The 24,292-nt window shown below is 36.4% G+C and overlaps 1 protein-coding gene, 1 long non-coding RNA gene and 1 other non-coding gene across 6 annotated transcripts; all 3 read left to right on the top strand.

Annotated features, from left to right (window-relative positions):
- Positions 1-7,609: 7,609 nt before the first annotated feature.
- On the top strand, positions 7,610-8,742 carry LOC135735475 (uncharacterized). Its single transcript, XR_010527609.2, has 4 exons — positions 7,610-7,624; positions 7,848-7,971; positions 8,210-8,265; positions 8,546-8,742. It is a non-coding gene; the product is annotated as an uncharacterized lncRNA (long non-coding RNA).
- LOC135736161 (small nucleolar RNA SNORD60) lies at positions 8,042-8,126 on the top strand. Its single transcript, XR_010527815.1, has one exon. It is a non-coding gene; the product is annotated as a small nucleolar RNA SNORD60 (small nucleolar RNA).
- A 1,311-nt stretch (positions 8,743-10,053) lies between the features above and the next one.
- LOC135735706 (monocyte to macrophage differentiation factor 2) lies at positions 10,054-23,651 on the top strand. Of its 4 annotated transcripts, none has more exons than XM_065254208.2 (8): positions 10,054-10,324; positions 16,831-16,912; positions 17,051-17,211; positions 17,318-17,392; positions 17,742-17,843; positions 18,541-18,610; positions 18,700-18,889; positions 19,400-23,651. In XM_065254208.2, exons 1-8 carry the CDS (start codon positions 10,311-10,313, stop codon positions 19,444-19,446), a joined length of 741 nt encoding a protein of 246 aa, XP_065110280.1. In that variant the 5' UTR covers positions 10,054-10,310; the 3' UTR covers positions 19,447-23,651. The 4 variants fall into 4 exon arrangements, with proteins under 4 accessions (XP_065110280.1, XP_065110284.1, XP_065110283.1 ...); XM_065254212.2 differs by having other exon boundaries at positions 19,344-23,651; XM_065254211.2 differs by having other exon boundaries at positions 18,700-18,944.
- The last annotated feature ends 641 nt before the right edge of the window (positions 23,652-24,292 follow it).

Genomic DNA, 24,292 nt, shown 5'->3' with positions numbered 1-24,292 from the left:
GAGTTTCAGTGTCAAGGTAAGTTAACCATTTAAACAGAAAATATGTTATGCATGCATGTAAGTTAGTCGACCTACAGAATTATCGTCTTAATTATCGCGTTCTATACGCGATTAAAAGCTTATTAACGTTTAGCAATACAATGCTATTCAGGCCGCTGCGAAGTCCCGAAGCCACGTTGTAACGTTAACTTTATATGTTACGCATTGGTGGGGATAAACCAGCCAGTTTAATAGAGTTATTAAATGTCTCAAACCTTTCCCGCCCTGTAACGTTCGTTAAAATGGCCCTTATACGGATAACGTTACTGTCAGTCAGACCTTAAACCACTCAAAACCGTTAACGTTGTTCTATTGGAGTGGTTCGATAATTGTATTTATTAATTGTCTCAGTTATATTAGTTATATCTGTTCTTTAATTCGTATTTCTAACAATTAAAACCCAGGAATGACAAGCTATAATAACAGTTACTTACCAAGATTTTGACGATCAAACTGACAGAAAAACTAACTAAAAGCCGACTATTAAACCAAAAACATACTATTATAAAGTGAAGAGGAACGTAATGTGTACAAATTTGATTATTTACAGGTTATTAATGATGTTATTTGCGACAAAAAGTTGAGGGTAATCGAGCAAATAACGGTCTTCTGGTAAATAATGTGGTCACGTGATGGCCTTGCGACATATAAGTCGTTTCCGGTCGTTTCTCAACCGCACAGCTGCGTCCTTTTAAAATTATTTTTAATATTTTTTTTTTAAATAATAAGAAATACAAGTTCAGTCAGGGGGTACATTATACATATATAAAATAAAAATAAATAATGCTCTGTCCTTTTTTTTTTTTTTTTTTTTTTTTTTTTTTGGAAAAATGCTCCGTCCTAGAAGGCTGCATGTCTCGGCTGCCACGTTTTATGCATTTCCTGCTGAATTTGTTTCATTTATAAAAGCCCTTAAAGCGATTAAGAAGAAAAATGCAACTAGTCTTTTGTCCATCATAAGTGAAAATGATTTAGAAGAAAAACCCTTGCCCCTAATTATTATTTTTTTTTTATTATTTTGCATTTAATTAAATATTAATTAATATGTGTATGTGTATTGTTGTTTAATGTTAACAACTATTATTATTGCCTTATTGTTTGTACATGAATATTTGTTTAATAAAAAAAAGTCTCGGCTACCACGTCATCAAGCATCGTCGAGGAACATCTCAATCTGCTTGTTTTCTCTTTTTTTTATTTTTTATTACAAAATGTTCAACTGTCCATGTTGTAAAGACAGTTGATACATGACTTTTATTCACTGTACAGTATTGGATTTTTTTTGGTGATGCATTGCTAATTTTCAACTTCTCTCTTTAAAGTTTTCATGTCATGACCACTGGGGCGGAAACCATGACGTTGCCTTGGACTTCAAACTAAACCATCTCATTCTGGCTTTTTTCTAACCTCGAAATCTCAGAAGGACAGGTCTAATGGACGCAGCCTCCATAGGATGCAACCTTGCATTTGAGAAACTCCCATAGAACGGTCAACTTACCCCATACTCTAACCTGAATGCAGGGATCATAAGACTTTATCTTTTACCTTAATTGTTAGATGGGTGTTGATACCAAACTTTTTTTTTCTCGTCTACCCAGGAGAAAGTCATGGGTTCTGCTGCTGAGGTTGTCATAAAGCATGCTTTTTTCCATTTGTTGCATTTGGCAATATTATCAAAAGATTCTGAAAGAAATAAGATAATTTTCAAAGCATTAACATGAATATGAAAGTCATTAATGACCATCTTTTATTATTGTTTATTTACAGTGTCTTTTATTCTGCTTACCTGACTCATGCAGAATTCTGGCTTGATGTTTGGTCCACCTGTTAGCTGGCTCTGGTGCTTGGTAGTCTTCTCAAACCTCTGAATCAAGACCACCATGAGAGGCCTTCTGAAGACCATCATTACGCTGCAGATCCAGTGGTCTTTACTATGAGGTAAATCTTTTTTAACTGCAGCATTGAGCGTTATGTGCGCGGTTTATGTGCACTGAATGCCTTTTGCCCTCTCCTGTAACATGCATTTTTTAAGGAGCGCTAAGAGCGGAAAAGCACCCGACGTCATTTGTGTCTTTCCTTTGTCCAATTGAATATGGGGAGAGGCGGGCCTTTCGTTGTAGGGACCGATGTTTACAGTTATTTGAAACAACCATACTTCAGTCACTTTCTGTCTCCTGTGTGTTTATGCACCTCTCACCTTCGTTCAAAGTCAGTGCAAGCATCCTCTTTTTAAAGTTTCTGCTTATATGACAGTTAACAGCAAAAGAGCGCTCACGCTTCAACATTTGATTGACAGGACAGCAGCCTCGGTGGTTGCCCTGCAATATAAAAAGCTGCACTACTTTTTATAAAGTGACCAAATCAAGGTGCACCTTGCGTTTCCACATCTTTAAAAAGCATTTGGTGTAATTGGCCCCCAACAAGGGTTTTTTCTGCCGCTTTTTATTTTTTCAGCTTTTGCCTTGATATTGTATTTTACATTGGTAAATGCCTATGGACATTGGCTACTAGCGTTCTGCATGTGTAAATGCACATCGATGCGAACAACGACGCAAACGTGTAAATGAAAAGTGGCGCATAGCCTACTGTGTAGAGGCATTGGGGTAGGTCTGACTAAATCAGCCTTAATGACAACTGCATCAGTCTTCAACTTTTACACAGATAAACACACACTTTGTCTATCCAGACCTCAAGGTTAGAGTTCAAACTGATTCAGATAGTTGGTTTTGTTCATTTTCTAAGTTTTTTGTTGATATTTTAGTCCTAATTGATTATGACAGATTTGTTAATGCATTATCTGTCAAAATGACAGCCAATAAGAAAGTTTAATTCAACCTCTGGTTGTAAAGCAGATTTTGAACCAGTCTTCTTAAATTGTGTCACTAGCCTACCACAATCCCTGTGCACCAGCTATGGAAAGTGTAGACCAAACTTCTGCCTCCACCTATGAGTCTCTTCCCACATAAAGTAATTAATGCAGTCTTACAAATGAAAGGTTTTTTTAAGGTACATTATTTTAATTACCAAATGATTTCTCGGATGAATTGGATAAAAATACATTATTTTATTTTTCATGTATGACAACTGGTTGTTGCTGCATGAACTATAAACCAATGCAGCTATTTTGGATACAAGATAATGCGCCTCAGGTCACACAAATCAAACACAAAGAGTTGTTATACACAGTGTGTACAGTCAGTCATTCAAATTGGATATACACAAAAATCAGAACCCTCACCATGCTCTCCCAGCTTTAGGTGCTTAGACCTGTTTTTCTAATCAAACAATACAAGGACAGATGTTTGGGTGTTATTGCCTTCATGGCATGAACGATTAAAATCTGCATTTAAACCCAAAGGGGAAATGATCTTTAAATAAAATTGCCTGTCATTTTATTGATTACAATTATAATACTGAACAACTTTAAAGGTCCCGTTTTTCCTGTGTTTTTGAGGCTTTGGTTGTGTTTACAGTGCACAATATAACATGTGTTCATGTTTCACATGCGGTTATTTTTCACACAATCTACTTATCTATATAGTGCTTTCACTGTCCTAAAAACAGGCTGGTGTCTTCTTTGTCCTATGAAGTCCCTCCTTCAGAAATACGTAAGAGTTCTGATTGTGTAGCTTGTTTAGTGCAGTGGTTTTCAATCTTGTCCTAGGGCAGTGGTTCTCAACTCCAGTCCTTGGGACCCACTGCTCTGCACATTTTGGATGTCTCTCATATTTGACACACTCAGTTCAGTTCATGGAATCTATCCTAACGAGCTGATGATCTGAATCAGGTGTGTTAAATAAGGGAGACATGCACAATATGCAGAGCAGCGGGTCCCGAGGACTGGAGTTGAGAACCACTGTCCTAGGGCAGTGGTTTTCAAACTGGGGGCCGGGAGATGGTGCCAGGGGGGCCCCAGTTTTACGACATTTTATAAAATACATTCATTTATCATGAATTCTGTGTAATTAAACCTAAAAAATAATAAGCCAACTAACCAACAGCACTACTAGGGATAATTTTATATGTTTTGTTTAATTAAAATATTACATTTTAAAACTGTTTTTGTCATAAATTTTCTTTCGGGGGGCCGCGAAAAAATGCACTGTACACAAGGGGGGCCGCACGCTGAAAAAGTTTGGGAACCACTGTCCTAGGGGACCCACTGCCCTGCACATTTTGCATGTCTCCCTTATCTAACACACCTAATTCAGATGATCAGCGCATTAAGGGACAGATCCATGAACAAAACTGGGTGTGTCAGTTAAGGGAGACAAACAAAATATGCAGAGCTGTGGGTCCCCTAGGACAAATTGAAAACCACTGGTTTAGTGTGTTGTGATTTGACAGCAGCTTAGCTTAGCCAGAGCGGAGTTTAGTCAAACACACTTGCTTTGACGTCATTCAACCGGGAAGTAAAGGGCTGTAGTCCAAACCGGCCGTTCGCTGTATTGAAAGGGGAATTCTCTTAAAGATAATACATCGCCTGGCTGGCAGTGAACTTTGAGCTTTATCATTTACAGGTATTATTTATGCTATTACAGCAACATTACACACTACCTAAAGTTTGAAATATGGGATCAGGAAAAACGTGACCTTTAATGTAAGAAAGAAATGAATTCTTACTGTGGTGGAGATAGTGAAAACTCTTACAAAGAGTCATTTTGGGTGTTTTATTTAAAGACCATGTCCCCGTTAAGCCTGACTACGTCAGACTTCGTACTTCCGCTCAAGCAAAGTAGCAGAGAATGGTATTACCAGGCTAGTCCTTTGGGTTTAAATGAAGATTTTGATCTTTCATGTTTTTAATATTTTGGTTTTTCTTTGGGTGCAATTTATATAAATGAAATACTTTGTCTGATGTGATAATGTTCTCATTGCGTTCTTTTGTTACAGATAGAACTGAACTGGAGTCTGTGAACTAATGCTGTGTTCGAGACAACTTGGATGTTTGATATTATTGACCTCAAACCCGTAAGAAGTCTGGAACAGCAAACAAAGTTGAGTATCCGACCTCTCAACTTGGGACAGATCCATCAACACCGACCTCAACGGAGATGCGTCATTTGACATTGCAGAGAAGGTGGTGGCTAGCCCTTCACAGCCTTACATGAACCGCAAACAAACTTTAAACTATTTTTACAGCACATAATATTTATGAACATGAATGTTAAATTATCCAGTAACCGTTTTCTGCCATAATTGGCACAAGAGCACAAACTTCTTCTGGCGTTAACAAATGGTAATGTTAATGAAAAGTTCATTTTTGTCACAGTTGCAAATTAACAACCACACAGAATATGAAGAATAGCCAGAACTGTGGTATTAAGCTAGCCCTAAAATGTTGTGAGAATCTTGATGTATTGGACACAGGTGTGTAGTATCTGTTATATATTGACGGTTGACAGGTTTGTTTGCATGTAATTGCATTATTATTAATTTGGGGTTGATAGTCCAATGTTGATTTGAGAGAAATATTTTTTTCTTTTTCTTTTTAGATCCTTTCTCTTTTTTTATGCAGCTCTTAAGGATGAAGCACCCTGATCTACTAAGATGCACAGATTCAACTCTGGCCCAGCATCATCCCCACACCTCATCTGCCATCAGTTTAATTTAATGTCTGTCAATTGCAAATGCTATTTCAGTTATATTACAACTTAATATTAACTTTAATTGAGACTAGTATTGTGTAAAGCTGGGGTTTCCAAACTTTTCATTTTAAAACCTATTAGACAAGTATAATCTATTCTAGACCCACTAAAATATTTTTAAATATACATTTTTTTAATGGGGTAAAACACATTTGTTCTCTTTCAGTGGAGTCATTTTATTTTCATAATATTTCATAATGTGAAGAAGTGGTTCTTAACGTTATTCCTCGAGGCCCACTGCTCTGCACATTTGTATGTCTCTTTTATCTGACAGACTCAGTTCAGGTCATTGAGATCTCTTCTAATGAGCTGATGATTTGAATCAGGTGTGTTAAATAAGAGAGACATACAAAATGTGCAGGGCAGTGGGCCTCGAGGAATAACGTTGAGAACCACTGAAAAGTAAATAAGTTTATTTGCAATATCAAATATTTTATGGTATATTCTTTCAAAACCATTGTCATTGTTAATTATTAATTGGCCAAACTGTTGTTGCATCATTAAGGTGTGCAACACACCTTAACCTACTGTGTGACCGACAAGTGGGTCCTCCTGACCCACAGTTTAAAATCCCCTGGTGTACTGAATGTTGTATTGTAATTAAAGTCGCATCAAAGTCTTGTGTAACAGTCTCCAATATTTGTGATTATATGCACAGTGTCACATGGTACTTTCAGCACTTACTACATCACAGTTTTTTTAATGCATTAATTTTTAGGTTTATTATAAATTCATTCATTTTTAAAGAATTCCTTCTTTATGTAGAACATGCAAAGTCTAAAATGTAAAGTGTCATGACCAGCTCTGGGTCTTGTGTAGTGATTAAATGAACAGGTGGTAAATGTCATAGCTTTGCAGTATATTGGGTAGGAGGCTCTGGATGTAAAGAACATTCAGCACATAGGTTTCATAAATTTAATTTGGTAAACAAACTTGTCAGAACAATTCATGCTGTGATGCTGGATAATACCTGGTCAAATTAATACATGTATAATGTGTTTCAACATTGTATAAGGTTTCTTCATCTATACAGACATCTGTTAGAGAACGGTGCAGAGACTGCTTATCTATTATTGGTTACAGTATATTTGTTAAAATGTTGCCAGTGAGATTATTTTCTTGCACACGGTACTTTCTTTGAGAACCTTTTTGTGTTTTATTCTGCACTTAAAGCATAAACGCAATGTAAATGCAGGAGTCCTCTCGTCCTTACTGCAAAATATGTAAGTGAAACTGGACTAACGCATACAGTATACATACGGGTATGATTTCATATATTAGGTTTCTATATTACACGTGATACGAGGTAGGGTATATAAAAAATAATATTTTATGAATGCAAACTAAATGCCAAACTTTTACAAAACTGGCAAATTATATGCAGCTGTTTTTTTTTTATCTTTAGTTTGTGTTCAATACAATTAAACAAGAAATAAGTGTAAACAATGAAATGAGTTGAGCATTGAGGTCAGCTGATTCGTCTGCGTTTGCTCGGATTCTAGATCTCCAGAAGATGCATGCAGCTCGCAAAGATTTCGAATGTTTCAAGACTTCGCCAAGACGTCTTGCAGAGATATTGCAGACGTCTTACTTTTCAATGTTCGCAGCCGATCTACAGAAGATGAAGCGATATTTAGCAGACGTCTCATAATAACCACCGCCAATCTGATTTTTATTACTTAATTATTCAATTTCCAAAGAAAAATCTCGTTTTAAAGCGAACTTTAAACGGGACAATAAACAGAATATGAATGTGCCAAGGCCAACCATTAGAGGGCAGACACGAGTTTCACCACATCTTTTAAACGCTGCTAGACGTCGCAAAGAAGAGCACTTATAAATAGCATGGCACGACTCTCGACTTTCTCTTTCTCCAACTGCGGATATAGGTGCTGCTCGTAATGTCGGCTTCTTCAAAAAGTTGAAACTGCAAGCATGTAAGTGTCTCTCTCTATTTTTTTGTGTTTCTCTTCAGGAGCAATTAATTTCTTCAATGCTACTTATACATTTAACCGTTTCACTTTTGCTTTCTATCTATCCGATAGTTTAAAACCATATTAGACTATTTTTATATCCCGTAGATGTTTGTTAAACAAGTTATTCTGTACGGTTTGTGTTAAACAAACGTGTATTTTATGTTCTCCTTTTTTTTATCTATAGCATACACGAGGGACGCGCAGAACCACGTGGGCTTGGTTAAATGGCGCCAATGCTTATGCGTGTGACTTAAAAAAAGCTCTGCTTTTGTGGTTTAATCAACCGACATGGTGTGGACAAAGGGATGGTAAGTCCGAAATGTTACTGTTTAAAAAGTCATTACATGCAGTGCAGTAGATAAACCTTTTGAGAAATTGAGCCGCTGATGACTTTCTTATTTTTCTGACACCTCGTATGAACGCTGCATGTCAGCGGTTGATTCTACTTTTTAGTCTGAGGCTCTCCTTATAAAAGGTTTTTTTTCCCCATTATAACAAGTTTCCAAACTGTAGAGTTTCGACTGAAGTTATTTTTTCTCCCACCAGATTTCACAGAAACTTGAGAGGTTTTTGAAGTTCTCAGTTGTAAAGGTGATCTAGAGGTGAGTTGTTCCTTTAAACAAGATAAACACACATTGCTACTGTTGATGTAAGTGTTTTTTAAGAGTGCAAATGTATTAGTCCCAATGTGCACATGCAGGCCTATGGTTTTATTTTATAGATGCTTTTTGCATACAGGCTGCAATGATGAGAAACTGTTTATTAAACTGATCCATGGTTAATGGGTCTGATGATAAACTCTCTCCCTGAGCTACACTGAGTTGCCTTTAAGTGCAGTTTGCTTTCCAAATTTGGATTCTGATTGTTTGTGTTGTCTTGCAGATTTGAGAGGTGAAGATTCCCCTGGCCATCTCAACGTGTGGTTACAGGTTCGAGTCCGCAAGGTCTTCGACTTTCTATGTGGGTGCTACTGCAGTTAACATCCAAAAAATGTGTTTTTCAGCACGGTGTATGCTGTTACATGTTCTGAAGTATTCTTACTGATATTTTGTCAGTTTCAATAAATGTACAAAACCTGATTTTATGTAGTTTGTTTTGTTGAGGTGCCTTGATGTCCATTCCCTTGAACTTTGTTGTTTTTAGATGAATCTGTTGGTATTGGTAGAAGCACTGGTTTACTTCATACTACAATGCATTGCCTGACTTTAAAAAGTATTCAGTTGTTCAAAGCACCGGTCTGGTGAAACATGAGTAAATTTGCTATTTCTATCAATATCATATGCGATAATGACCTTGGAAAAAATTGAACATTATGGGAAAGGCATTGCAGGTTTACTACAGATATACATTTATGTAATTGTAAACCTTTAGCACAGGGGTGGGCTTTCCTGCCCACCTGAATGTCATTTCCAAGTAATCCTGCAGCCTTTGATTAGGGTTTTCAGGTGTGTTTGATATGGGTTGGAGCTAAACTTTGCAGAACTTTGCCCTTCATGCCCACCCCTGCTTTAGCAAGTCCAGGTTTAAGCTATTTGCTGTTAAAAGTCTAGTAATATGATTGGGTGTGTTAAAATCACCCAAGAAATGATGCGTCCCTTTTAACACGCAGTTGGGTAAAATGTGGAAAAACCCAATACCAACTTGATTTAATTTAGTAGATATGCGTAATTTTCATAGGACAGTTTTTCAGTGCCTAAAGTGTTAATATTTTGGTATAATTTATTGTTAACAGTAGTGACAATTAAAGGGATAGTTCACCTTAAAATTTAAGTTCTGTCTATCTCACTATCATGTTACAGACCTGTATAAATTTCACTTTTCTGATGAACCGATGGATGATATTTTGACTAATGTTTGTAACCAAGCCATTTGTGAGCCCCATTCACTTCCATACTAGGATTAAAGAATACTATGGAAATGAATAGGGCTCATGAACAGTTTGATTACAAATCGTCTTCAAAATATCTTTGTTCATTAAATTTCGTTGTTCTATACAGGTTTGTAACAACATAAGAGTGAGTAAATGACAGAATTTTAATTTTGGGTGAACTATCCCTTTAATTCAATATATTTTTTAAAGTGTGCTACAATTTTTACTACAGTTTAGCCAATACTATAGTATACTGGAGAAAAAAATTGCATTTACCCCAATTTTATAGTATAATGCAAATATTAACCATGTTTTTTTTTTAGTAACCATGTTTTTAGGAATTTGACTACCATTGGCAAAACCATGGTTTTCCTACAGTAACCATTGCACAACCGGTTTATTTTGTAGTAACCGTAGCTTTACTATAGTAATCAGTTTTACTACAAAGCCATAAAAACATGGAAGTAAAACAAGGGTTATTTTTTTATAAGGGTACTATGCTACTAGTTTATAGGCTACATGTGTGGGACGCATCCCACACGCATGATACAGTAGATTTTTTTGCAGTTGCAGGAAGATCGCTTCTTATGATACCGTTATACAATCTGACTTCCGGATTGTTGCTAGTGATGAACAAATCGTCCCGTATTCCTGCACACAAATGAGTATTTTCATTGATCCCTTTTTTCGGGGGAAAGGCGAGCACTACATGAGCTCTGGATTAAATCGCTAACAGTTACAATTCTGCGCACAACTGTTGGGCATCACGCTTTTTAAATGAAACTTGTAAGGTGAGTAAATACAGTAAAATAACGACAGCGTTGTTTTGTATATAGTGCATACGCGATATGTCAATTGTCGTTTCTTCTCTGTCTTTTGTGTCGTGCCACCCACGCGTCACAAAGACAAGCGAAGCGTTATCGTGTTTACAATCGTTGTATAAATCCATGATTGAAGAGGTTTAATGTTTAAATCTACATTAAATGTAAAATAAGTGTCTGAGGCAAACGCATATGTATCAATCGTTTTGTACAAACGCGATGTGACATACAGACTGATGTGCATATGGGAGTGGTGATGTTTTTGATGTTGGTTGAAGAACTGTGGCCATCTTTCATATTGGACTTTAAATACAAGCGAGAAATATAAAAGACCAAGATGTTAGGGTTTTAGTATGCGAGGGGGTAACATCTGGATCAGTTCAGTTTTTATCGCACGCGGCTGGATGAAACACATTTTGAGTGATGCTGCGCAGGCTCACGTTAATATTTCATGAATTCAATTAATCCTTGCTGGAAAACAATGCACATTTTAATGGCCTCTATTACAAATAACCAAAAACATCAGCTATTTATCACAAAATGTCTGTATGTAGTGTGTTTTGGGCCTTAAAATAATGGGATTTAATGTTTTCTATTTGCCATAACATCCTACCAATATAACCCAATACATTACCAGTGACCCACAGAGACCATAATAGTTTCTGTTAAAACCAATAAATCTCCCTATCACACCATTACATCCATTAATATCTGTGATGGTTTCTTTTGTTTTTCAGCAGGGATGTAACATTTAAACACTGTTTGCTTGATTCATCTGCATTCATTTTGCAAATTTTGTACCTTTATTTATGTTTGGAACAAAATATTAAAGATTAACATTATGTCTACTGGATTTTTTTGCTTGTGGGTGGTTTGAGCTAATTGAGTGTTGGTTGTGTCAGTTATCAGTATAATGTACCAGAACAAAATCAGGCCATGCTATTTGTGTTACTGGTGATAGAAACGAGGACAAATGCATGTTATGCCTAAAATTGATTTAAGAAATAGATTTAGAATTTAACCTAATATGAAATTACTAAATGTTAAAAGACATGTATTGTTGTTTTTGTTATATACCATAACCTTTTCTCATGAAAGTGCTTGTAAACAATTTCTGTTTGATAACATGCAACAGTCAACCATGAAAAATATTACAATAATAATGTTTGGGGGCTCAGAGACCCCAGACATAAAACATAAGTGACAAAAGTATTGCAAGAGCGATTCAAAGTAAAACGTTTGCATCAATTGTGAAACTTTTCTTTTTGAAACCAGGGGTATGCCCTCACCCATGGGCTTGTAACGATACCATTCCAATGTATGAGCTGTGTTTACACAAAATGTATTAAATCGTCATGTAATTGATTTGATGTTTACATTTAATATATTACAAAAAATATATTTTTTAAAGTATATTATAATTTAATGACTTAATTTTAACCGGGCACACATGTTGTATGTTTTTTGTATAAACAGACGTAAAAAAAAACACACATTTTAGTGTTGCAATGGCAATACCGCAACACTGTGAAACCGTGGCAGTTTTGCTTAAGGTTAAGGTTATCATATCATCAAAATCTCATACCGGCTCAGACTTCAGTGCTGCCTGTGACCCTACAGAGCATTTTAAAGGGACAATAAGTAGAATTTCCCCCCATCACATACGGTAGCCGTTATGTTATCACTGATCTTCTTATCCGTTTCAGCTAGTTCACGTGTTCTGAATGAAAACGCGTTATGGAAACGTGTTGCTAGGCTAGTGCTTTTTATCCCTCTCTGCTATTATAGTTTATCAGTATGGCGGAACGACATGGAAGCCTCCTTGGACTTACCCGTTCAATCTAAGTAAAGAGAAGAAATTCTAAGCTTACAACGAAAAGTCAGATCACTGGCAGAGATCATTTGACACCAACGAGGAAATATTTATGAATAAAGACATTGATCTTGATTAATAAAATGGCAATAATGACATTAGTACAACATTCGTTTTGTTGTATGGATTTTTTGACCTATTCTGGTTTGTTATTGAATACCATTGAGATGCTTTTTGTAGATATATTTTATTAATTTTAATGGATTTCAGTTTTTACTGTTGTGAGGTCAGATATTTAGGCTATGTACTTTTACTGTGTCTATTAACACAACTCCACTATAATGTGCAGTCATTTGTCCAACACTTAAAATTAGTGACACATAGCCTACTTTTTACCTCTCTTTCTAAGAAGCTGGTTTATTCTTCAAAAAGTTCCTCTATTTGACAAATACAAACTGTGACGGTTTAAACATTATACGTTTTTACAATACAGTATATTGTGTTTCAATGTGTGACTTTTGTGGTAAATAGGCAGCGAGGGGGTGATAACACACAGCCTCTGAGCCTCATGTCTTTTCCGTCACAGTCTCATATGTTTCCATGACAACAGTGACATCAGTACTATGCTGGGTTGTGTGTAAAAGATAAATGATGCTGGCTGGTGGTTGTGTATGGTTAACAGGCACTGCCAGCCAAGTGAAAAGGTTATCAATAATGAGTTTGTTTAAATGCAGTCTGTGTAAAGTCATTTTAAAGAATTGTTTTTAAACACATAATAAAACATTTATAGAAATGTATTGCTGAAACACATTACAAAGAATGAAGTTACACTGTTAAAAAGTTTTTCCAAATACTGTTATCACAGTTATTTGGGCGGGGCTAAAATGATGAGCACTGGAGCCACCGAGCCCCCTAACACAAACACGAGTATTCATTCAGGTAGTGATGGGAAAATTAAGCCTCAAATGCGATACTTCCTCTGTTTGTTTCGAACTACGATTCAAAGCTTTGAGTGTCGAAAACAGCGCCATCTGTTGGTTAATAAAACACATAGCAGTTGCTTCTGTAAGAAGCTCATTCGAATGAAGCAACCAGCTGATGAAGTTCAGATGAATGTCAATGTTATATCAAGTGTGGCAATTAGTTTCATATGAGCTTAAATTTTATACGATTCGATACTGTATTGTACAGAATAATGTTCACACGCCAATTTTTGCGCGATACAATCTCTGAAGCCTTGGTTCAATTGTACATATTCAGGTTGTAGCCATATTTAGCCGTAGACACCGCATCTTTAATCCTGAAGTGAATACTCTGCTTGGTTAACCTGTTCAATTGATTCAATCATTCACTGAATCAAATCACTCCTGGTTGAATCTGAATTGAGATGAAATGAAACATGTCAATGGCAAGTACTGTACACTTGCAGTATTAACCAAGAATGTATTGACAGACTTGCGTAACGTTTATGCATTTGGCAGATGCTTTTATCCAAAGTGACTCAAAGTGCATTCTATGCATACATTTTTATCAGTGTTTTGGTTTCCTGAGAATTAAACCCACAAATAAAGCACTACCAGTGCAATTTTAAATCAGTTCAGTTACAGGAACACCATAGAGTGAGAACAGTGGTGTAACAGTCCTGTCTTGTGTTTCCCCGTCTATGTCTCTTTTTTTGAAGTCTTGTCATTGTCTGCCATGTTTGTAGTTCTGTGTAGTTCTTTTGTTCCATTGGTCATCTGTCCTATGTGCTCTTTGTGTTTGCGGTTTCTGCTCTTCTGTTTCACAAGAAGTCTCTAAGCTCATGAACTTGAGTCGGCCACCACCATGCCAGAATCCACAGAAGAGATGGCTGAAAAGACTCACCCGAATCCTATGAGTTTATTGTCCTGACCCAGTTGGCTGAGCTTGAGGTTTCTGAATTTCCTGTTTTGACTATAAGGCCTGTATCTGTGTTTACTGAGTTTCCTGTTAAAGCCGAGATTGTCGCCCCTGAGTTTCCTTTGACCTGTAGGTCAGCCAACATGGCTGCTGCCAAGTTCCATAGACTCTCTGCCCTTGCCAAGATGGCCAAGCTCTTTAAACTCTCTAGCCGTTTCTCAATGTCAAGGAAGGATCCTCGGAAGCTAGAATTTCGAGGATGCTAGGTCATCGACGTCCGTCGAAGGACTGTTCCAATGTCGAGGACTGAGTCCTTCATTTGAGAAATATCCCATATACAGGAAAGGATGCAAATTTGTATCCTTCGCGATCTTCATGTGCTGAAATCACCCACAATCCTATGCGCGCAGCACCAAAAGCACACCTTTCAATCACGCAATGACGTAATGACGTGCACTTGCTAGCCTGTTCCATTTAACGTGTTCTCCGAATGCTTAAAAGGAGCCTCGCCTAGCCTCTGAAGGAAGTGACTTTTAAGGACTAGTCCTGCCAAGGAAGTATCCTTGACATTGAGAAACGGCTTCTGCCTTGCCCAAGATGGCTGATCCTGAGCTCTTTGAACTCTCTGCTTTGCCCAAGATGGCTTATCCTGAGCTCTTTGAACTCTCTGCCTGGCACAAGATGGCCGATCCTGAGCTCTTTGAACTCGCTGCTTTGCCCAGGATGGCTGTCCTTGAACTTTTTGCCAATGATGTCTGTTTTTCACTTCTAAAATCTCGCTAACCTGTCGAGGCAGCCTCTCTCTCTCCAGTCCCTGTTTTCAGTTCCAGAGCACCACCAGCACCACCATGGGTTCCATTTACGCCTCCACCTCCTCCCTGGTCTCTGGTTCAACCTGCGACTCCGTCCTGGCTTCCTGCCTTGCCGGCTCCGCCCTGGTTTCCTGCCCTGCTGGCTCATCCTTGGTTTCCTGCTCACCTGGACTCTTATGTGTTTTTTTGGGAGTGTCTGGAAGCCGCTCTTAGGATGTGGGGGATGCTCTGTACCTGCCCTGCCTTGTGTCTCTTTTTTGAAATCTTGTCAGTGTCTGCCATGTTTGTAGTTCTGTGTAATTCTTTGATCCACTGGCCCTTGTTCTTGATTGTCTCCCAGGTGTGTCTAATCAACCTTAATTTCTCTGTGTATATATATATCCCAGTGTTTCTCTCGTCCTTTGTCAAGTATTATTTTACTGTGATATTGGTCCTGTTCTTTGGTTATCTGTTCTGTGTCTGTACCCAATTTGGATTATCTTGTTTTTTTTTTTTTTGTTATATTAAACATGACCTGCACTTGGATCCTCTGCCTGCTATCTCATCATTACAAGTGGATTTAGTAATACAAATACAGAGGCTTTAAATGGATATTTCACCCAAAAATGAAAATTCTGTCATCATTTACTCACAGTCATGTGTTTTAAACCCATATAAATGTCTTTGTTCTGCTGAACACACAGGAAGGTATTTTGGGCAATGTTTTTAACCAAATTGTTTTTGAGCATTTTTCTTTCCTACTATCCTTTGTTTTCAGCATAACAAATAAATTAATGCCGGATTGTAACATCATGATGATGTTGCTTAAACTATTACTTTAATCAGTCTCTTAAATCAGTGCCTTAAGGTGAAATGTGTAACTTTTAGAAAGATCTCTTGACAGGAATGCAATATAGCATACATAACTATATTATCAGTGGTGTATAAAGACCTTGCATGATGAACTGTATTCTTTTATTACAGTGCTTTACAACAACATCCAAACAATAAGCTAATTATTTCAAACAATAATACTTTAGCTTTATAAATGACCTTAGAATGAGTCGTTTTTTCTCTACATAAAGTGTGGTTTCCCTTACATGGAAGTTGCTGCCATGTTTCTACAGTAGCCCTAAATGGACAAACTGTTCTTCAGAGATTGTTTTGTTCCTACGTTGACCCTGTCCCAAATGGCGCACTTCATGTGGACTTTCGGTCTCGTGACCTTAAATTGCGTGTGCTCGTTTATTCTACGAGTCTGTAGGGCAGGGGTGGGCAACTCCTGGTCCTGAGGGCCACAGCCCTGCAGAGTTTAGCTCCAACCCTAATCAAACACAGCTGAAAAATCTAATTGAAGTCTTCAGGACTGATTGGAAATGACATTCAGGTGTGTTCGATTAAGGTTGAAGCTAAACTCTGCAGGACTGTGGCCCTCGATGCCCACCCCTGCTGTAGGGTGTCCCATCTCGTTTGTAGGCTCTGAAGTGTGCTCATCAGCACCCCCTTTGCACCCTTGTTGAAGTCTTCGGCGAACCACGCACTGCTGCAGGCTCCACACACTTTACCAACCCAGAAGTTTTTTTGAAAGAGCAATAAGACAATGGATGGGAGGAGTTCACACCACTTCTCTTCCTATTTCCGGTGTGAAGCTCGAGTCTGTCCCAAAATACGACTCCGGTGCGCCCTTGTGGACTCGTGTCAAGGGTCCCTTAAGTCTGCACTACATGATGTCATCAAAGTGTGTGAAATCCTGTGCCATTTAGGACAGGGCTGTTGTCTTAGACGACAACATGTTTGTCCTTTGGCAGCTCCCGTAGGTTCTCTATGCTTTTCGAAATTAAGGTTTGAACTGTGGACTGAGCTGTTGGTTGCAATTGGCAAAATATCGCTAGATGCAGCTAAAAACCCACACTGGACCTTTAAGGAATAAAATGAAAGACAGATGGCTTTTCTTTAGATTACAATTTTGGTTTTATTTCTCTAATCTTTAGATTTATGAACAATCGTGCACCATCTAATAAGAGATACCAGCCAACCGAATATGAACATGCTGCTAACTGTGCCACACATGCGGTGAGTAATGTGTATGCAGGCTTAAACATGAGTATATAACATGATATATTTGGAATACCTGTACTTTTCTCTACGAGTAATACTAAGTCATTTTAACACAACGATAAACCTGTGTTTGTGTGATTCTTATTTCCTCAGCTCTGGATTATTCCCAGCTTTGTGGGCGGGGTCTTGTTGTACTTCCTGTCTGACGACCACTGGGAAGAAATTTCAGCATGGCTCTATGGGGCGGGGCTGTCAAGCCTTTTCGTCATATCCACAGTGTTCCATACAGTCTCCTGGAAGAAAAGTCATCTTCGGTATAAACATTTTGATTATCAAGCTTTCCTGCAATAGCCTAAAAAACAAGCTTAACACTTATGCACTTAAAACCCAAATTTAATCAAGGCTTAATTAAATTTTCAGATCAGTTGAACACTGTTTCCACATGTGCGACAGGATGGTGATCTACTTCTTCATTGCTGCTTCATACACACCCTGGTGAGCACAAATGATCTTTAAAAAGCAATCTAAGAAATTCATTTGCACTGTTTTAAAGACCCTTCAGACTGTAAAAGTATCTCACTATTGAGATATGGCGGAAAGCATACAACACATTGAGGACAGTCATTCAGTGCCCATGGGCGGGGCTTTATCAGTGTAAAGTCACATAAAAAAAAATTATACAACTGCTTTGGTTTAATGGGGATTAAAGTGGGTTGTTTTTGTTTTCTTTGTAGGGTGGTTGTGTTTACACACTGCCAATGCACATTTATATCCAAACACATTGTAAAAGAGGATTTTGCATAATAGGTGTTCTTTAAGTAAGAGTCTAATGGATTTCTGACAGGTTGACATTGCGGGAGCTCGGCCCATGGGCCGCTCACATGCGTTGGGTTGTCTGGGTGATGGCGTCTGGAGGAACTGCCTATGTATTTTTCTTTCATGAAAGGTAAGTGCATGTGCGTTTTCGACGGTGTGTGTTTTCCATACACAAAAAGCTGTCAATGGGGCAGTACACCTTATAGCTAAAGGATGCATATTAGTACCTCAAAAGCACATATTGGTATCTCAGAGGTGGTGCATATAAGGGTATTAACTCTTTCCCTGCCAATTGACAAGTTATTTCGTCAATTAAGAGAAAAAGCTTCCCTGCCAATGCCGAGTTTTTATGGCAACCCATATTTCTTACCCAACTTATAAAACACTGAAGCATCCACTGATCTAAAAATCTGAATCTGATCTCTAACAAAAGTCCTTTACAAAAATGCACTCATCTCAGCTGAAAATTTGGTATTTTTAGGAAATCTACCTAAATTTGAGAGGTAATAAAAACAAAACAAATGAAGATAGGATGAAACTTTTTTTGTCTGTTCTTTTATTTGATATATTGTATGTTTATTTATTTAAAGAAGACATTTTTCATAAAAAAATGCTGGCGCTGGTTGGCAACTTTTTTTTAAACGCTGGCGGGGAAAGATTTAAAGGGTACCATCCCTGTGACAGCTTTTGTAACTTCTCTTCTAGGAGTGTTTACTATTTTCAAATGTTTTAATTTATGACATTTTCTCTGTATTGCTTAGAAAATCATCCCTAAATTATTAAATAATGTATATTCATATAGATTTGTTTCGTATATTATATTTCAGGTTTAAAGTTGTAGAGCTGATCTGTTACGTGGCAATGGGAATTTTTCCTGCCCTTGTCATCCTTTCTATGGTAAGAAAATGAACATCTATAAATTGACAACGTCATGACAAACCAGCGCAAACTAATTTCTCACATATATCTGTTTGTTTCCATTGTAGGCAGACAGGTCAGGTCTGTGTGAGCTGCTTGTTGGTGGCGGGTTTTATTTGTTGGGAACGGTCTTCTTTAAAAGCGACGGCATAGTACCTTTCGCTCACGCTATATGGCATCTCTTTGTCGTATTGGGGGCGGGTGTCCATTACTATGCCATCTGGAAGTACCTGTACAAACCTGTCAATCAACCAACCAGTACGGCCCGGTGACATATATACATACATCCACCCACAAAATCATTTACATATATGTAAGCAAGTTGAAAGTGCGTTGTAGAAGAAAAACAATATTATTTCTTTGAAAATTACATTTATGGTAACACTTTGCAATAAGGTTGTTTTGTTAACATTAGTTAATGCATTAGCTAACAATGAATGATACGTCTACTGCATTTATTAAACTTAGTTCATGTTAACTTCAACATTTTCTAATACATTATTAATCAAATTTTGTAATAGTTTACATTAGTTAATGCAGAATGAACTAACATGAGCAATTGTATTGACATTAATGCGGAAAAACTATACTGCTCATTGTTAGGTCATGTCAGCCAATGCATTTACTAAAGTCAACAAATATAACTTTACTGTAAAGTGTCATCCGATTTTCTTTTTCTTTGACTGATATAATTCTTGTCACTTATTGATAGGTCTATAACTAGCACATACAACAGAAATTACAACTATAGCCTTTGTGAGTCTACAGACAGCAGGGGTCATTTTGGACCTGACGCCGTGTGCAATCCAGACTGATAAAGGATCCAGAACATGAACATTTCTGGAAGAGTCTATTGATTCAATTCAAGTTTACAAAGTTTTTTAGAGGTAAAATCACTGCCACTTATTTGTGAAAGCAAATACTTGAGTACAGTTTAAGGTATTTTTAACGTCTTCTTTCACTGCCAATGGGGAAATATTCTTATTTCTGTCCACAACAAGAAAAAGAAAAATGCAGCTACTGTATAGTTGTAGTTATTTTAGATGCATTACATCTTTAAGATATACCACAAGTGCTTGGTGACAATGTGCAGGGACAGATTTGCCTGGAGACGTCTGATTTAATGGCAAAAAAGATAGAGTCAGTTTTTTTAATCCATACCATAATAAGATGGTTATGTAAAGTGTTATTTAAAAGAAATTCACTCTCAGAATTAAGGAGAGGGTACAAAAGTTGTCATTGGGGTGGTACATTTTTTAAAACTATGCCTAAAAGGTGCATACTGGTACCTCAAAGGTACATAATCTGTATGGTACATAGGACCTTTTTAAAAGGTGCCGTCCCAGTTACTATTTTTGTACCTTTTTTTTTTTTTAGAGTATACTTCATTCAGTATCAATGAAAAGTAGATAATATATATAATATATAAAAAGTATGATGTAATGAATTTAGTCATGGCTCTTGCTCTTGCTTTGAGAGTGGTTGAAGGGATTGTTTACATGAAGTTCGATCTGATAAAAATCATCATTTACCTACTCCATTTTTTTGTTTTTCGTGGAACATACAATGAGATTTTTACAGAAGGTTTCTTTTAGTCCAATGAAAGCAGATGGGACTGGGCCTAATATTAAGAAAATACAAATCACAAAATTTCCATTACAAATATTTTCTTTTATTTATGTTCCACTAAAGAAAAAAATCAAGCTTATTTGGAGTGACGGGGTGAAATAATTCTCATTTTTAGTGTACTATCTTTTTAAATTGTAGACTTTAATGCCACACTATGTAGGATTTTCACCACAAAGGTGAAGCTTAATGATGTTATGAAGGAGTGTGGACTGATGGGTGATGTCGTTTTAACCCTCCAGAGACGTATGAAATTCGCTAATCATGTTACCGGATGTGGTAATAAATTAATGTTTGTACGTTTGATCACATAATGAATTAGCTGCAAGGCACAACAGCTGCGTTTTAGTTGCTATATAACCACCACTTCCACATTTGTTCACTTGTGTTGCTCACATCTACAACCAGAAACTGAGGATAGCGTGGATATTTACAGGGTTCCAACGGGTCCTTGAAATCCTTGAAAGTTTGTGAATCTGGGGGAATAATTCAAGGCCCTGGGAAGTTTTTGAAAACATACATACATGTCATTGACAGTGAAAGTTTTCTGGAAAGAAAATTCATATTATTCCCTGTGTAGTGTAGGATAAAATCATAAAAATTCTAGACTTTTTAAGCGCACATGCTAAACTATTCGCTTTAAATGCTTATATATTTTGCATGCAAATGTTGATTCATACCAAAATGCTTTTTGCATAGTTGTGTTTGACACATGAAAACGTCTCAGGTTACGTATGTAACTGTTGTTCCCTGAGAAGGGAACGAGACACTGTGTCTCCCTTGCCATACCTCCTGTGTCCCCGTAATATTTCAAATAGCGATATACATCCTGGCTCTCGCGTCACCTTTTCTATGTCGTTAAGCCTCACCATTGGTTGAATTTGCTATACACATTCAGATGCACTTACCCCAAAGTGTCACTGCAGTGACGCAGCACGAGTTCCCTCAAAAGGGAACTGTAACAATGTATCTTAAAAGGTAACATGATGTAACCTTGCTCTTACTTGAAATGTGTCCCCACATTTAGTCCTTGAATTTGAGGGTATTGGACCTGGAAAGTCCTTAAAAGGTCCTTGAATTTGAAGTTAACTAAGGTATGGGAACCCTGTATTCAGTCATTAAAAGGGTGACAGGTGCAAGGGAGACAAGGGACGAGGAATTATTTATCTGGATTTACAAATCCTTGGGAACTTTTGGCATAAACACAATTGCATTAAAAATATCACACTGTGCTAGTCGTTTTGGGATATTTTATTACAAAAATCTTACATATTGTGGCTTTAAAACTTGTAGATCTCCACCACTTTAGATTTGTCTTTGGTTTACCACTGGTTAACACTGAAAGTCTGTCCATCAGCCATTTGTTTTATTGGACTGGTCAGCCAAAGTTTCTGGTCTCAGGGTTTTCTCATTGGCTGATGCCATCATATTTCTGAAACATTCAATGCTATTCACATGTTAGTAACTGTTTAAGTTTTTAAATCACCTTGAATATGATAGATAGATAACAATTATTTTATCTATAACACAAGATTTGTAATCAGGGCGACACAGATTGTCTGGTCAAGATTAATGGAGACATACTCACACACAAACATCAATAATATCTGCAGTTTATATACAGTTTATGTCTGCGGTAAAAGTGTTTAAACAAGTATTTACATTTGTATGGCCTTTTAAGTACCTACTTGATCTAATGTAACATTTGTTTTACTAAATGTGTATTTTATTATTGTTTTACATCTGAAACAAAGTAATGTTTAAGTAGATAATGTGTTAAATAGTGGTTAGTTTGTCTTGTAATTTATTTGTACAAACAGTTTAATTTATGTTTTTTTGTTTTTTTTTTAAATAAGCGCGGTTTGAGAGATGTACAATTAGTAGTCAGTATTTTCAGATGCATTAGTGATTTTTGCAGAACTGGATTTTTTGATGTATGGCTTTATAAAGATTAAAATAGGCTCCTGCTTGAATCGTAAATCAGCTGTATATAATCCATATCATAATGCTATACCTCGCTTTAGTCAGTAAACATTCTATTATTAACAACAGATGTCTCTTATAATCATGTCAAGTTAAAATATTTTTAATTGTTTATTTAAAAGTGTACCATTAAAATTTAAAATGTTAATGTCCACTTAAGTGGGTTAAGAATGAACAGGGTGTCAGATGAAAAGTCTTTTTTTTTTCGTTAAAGTATGATTGTGATATCATATCAAGAAAAATGATATATGTTTGGTGGACCAAAATGAATAAGGTTTCAGTTCGCTTCCGCCCTAATTTTGGGCTGAGCAAACACTGTCTTAAATACACTGAGGATATTATAGACTTTATTAATGTATGTATATGTATAGAGTAATTTTACCCTACAGTATTAAGTGTTTTATCATTAATGTTAAAATATAATTTATTAAGTAATGTTTGGTTTTAAAATACCTTAATGTATACTTCTGTTTACCCAAGCAATTGTTTTTGCATTATTTATAATTTATGTTTAATCATCATTTGATATGTTGTTGAATTAAGGATTGTGACTTGTTTTGTTTTGTTTGTGAGGGTGCATTTTGTGTCTTTAAATGTTTTTTGTTTAATGTGGTCTGGTTAATGCAAAATGTGTTTACCTGGGATTGTCTTAAGAACTGTTGCTCCAAATTGTTTACATTTGCAGAATAGCTTTTACTGCCATTCAGACTGAAATTAAATGAGTTTTTGGTTTGGTAACAATATAACAATATACTGAAAGTTAGATGATGCATGAGGATTTGTGTCAGTAAAATTAACTGAATGTAAAAAATTAAGTGAAAAAATAGAATGTAATACTATTTACCTCAATAAATTTTACTTCATCTATAATTTAAATTTGGTTGTGATTCAAAGCCAGATTTTACATGCATCATGTTGCCCCTGTTTTTGGTAATGGTAGTATTAAGAAAAATAAACTCATTTTGACCAAAGCTCATTTTAATTCTCATGAAAATGCATCAACCCTGCAAGTAGTTCAGTGATGGTGGTTAAAAACCGGATCCTGTATTTAAACTGAATCCACTTGAAACCTAACCCTGACCTCACTGTAAATATCATTGTGCCTTTTATTGGGTGTTAAAGAACAGTTCAAGGCTTTTTGTTTTAGCCGTTCTACTGATTTACTCAGCTTAACAAAAGTGTCTTTTGTACCTTTTACATGAAGGTATTTGTGATTGTGGTTTTGCTGCAATGTTTGTATTGCCCCTGGTTTTGTATCGGTATTCTTTAAGAAGATATTGTTCATATCAATGCTTTTATCAATGAAATGTCATCCCTGCTGAATCATTATTTGAGTCCTGCATTCTATACATTTTGTATGTTTGTGGGTTGATCAATAAATGCAAAGTATGGACAACTCGTGCACACTTTATATACTTGCAACTCTTTATATACAGTTTATTTAATGGCAATAGCAATCATTCTTAATGGACAAATTTATAAGTGGTACATCTAATTGTTTATACAGTCAGTCAATTAATTCAATCATCATTATATCCATAGTAATTACTGTGTAATTAATATTGAACACAGTCATGCCGCAGGGCAATGTCAATTTTAATAGAATTTTTTTATATTTTGTAAAAAATCTGTTTTTGCTGACCATCCAAATGGTGAGAATATAAGAAAAAAATATTATGGTAATTTTTAAATGCTGATTACTAAGTTTAAATGTCATGCCAAATGCTCAAGCTTAAACAATAGGTTTTATTAATGTACACACTGTAAAAAAAATATTTGCTGTCTTAATTTTATTTGTTGAATCTAAGATTTAGAGATGAGTTGTTATAACCAGATGGGTTGTTATAACTTATACAATGAAGTTGACCTTTTTCAACTATATTTTATGAGTTGTAACAACTCATCTCTTGTCAAGATAAATAATATTAAGTTGACATGACTTGCTGAGTTGATTTAACAAAAAATGTAAGGCAGAAAAGATTTGTTTTCATTTAACGAAAAAAACGCACTTCCACCTCCACGCCGCCAGATGTCACAATTATGTGTTGGTTA

This window comes from Paramisgurnus dabryanus, chromosome 4 (assembly GCF_030506205.2).
Source record: "Paramisgurnus dabryanus chromosome 4, PD_genome_1.1, whole genome shotgun sequence".
NCBI lineage: Eukaryota > Metazoa > Chordata > Actinopteri > Cypriniformes > Cobitidae > Paramisgurnus > Paramisgurnus dabryanus.
The sequence above is the reverse complement of the archived record's forward strand: the minus strand, read 5'-3'. Positions and strand labels throughout refer to the sequence as shown.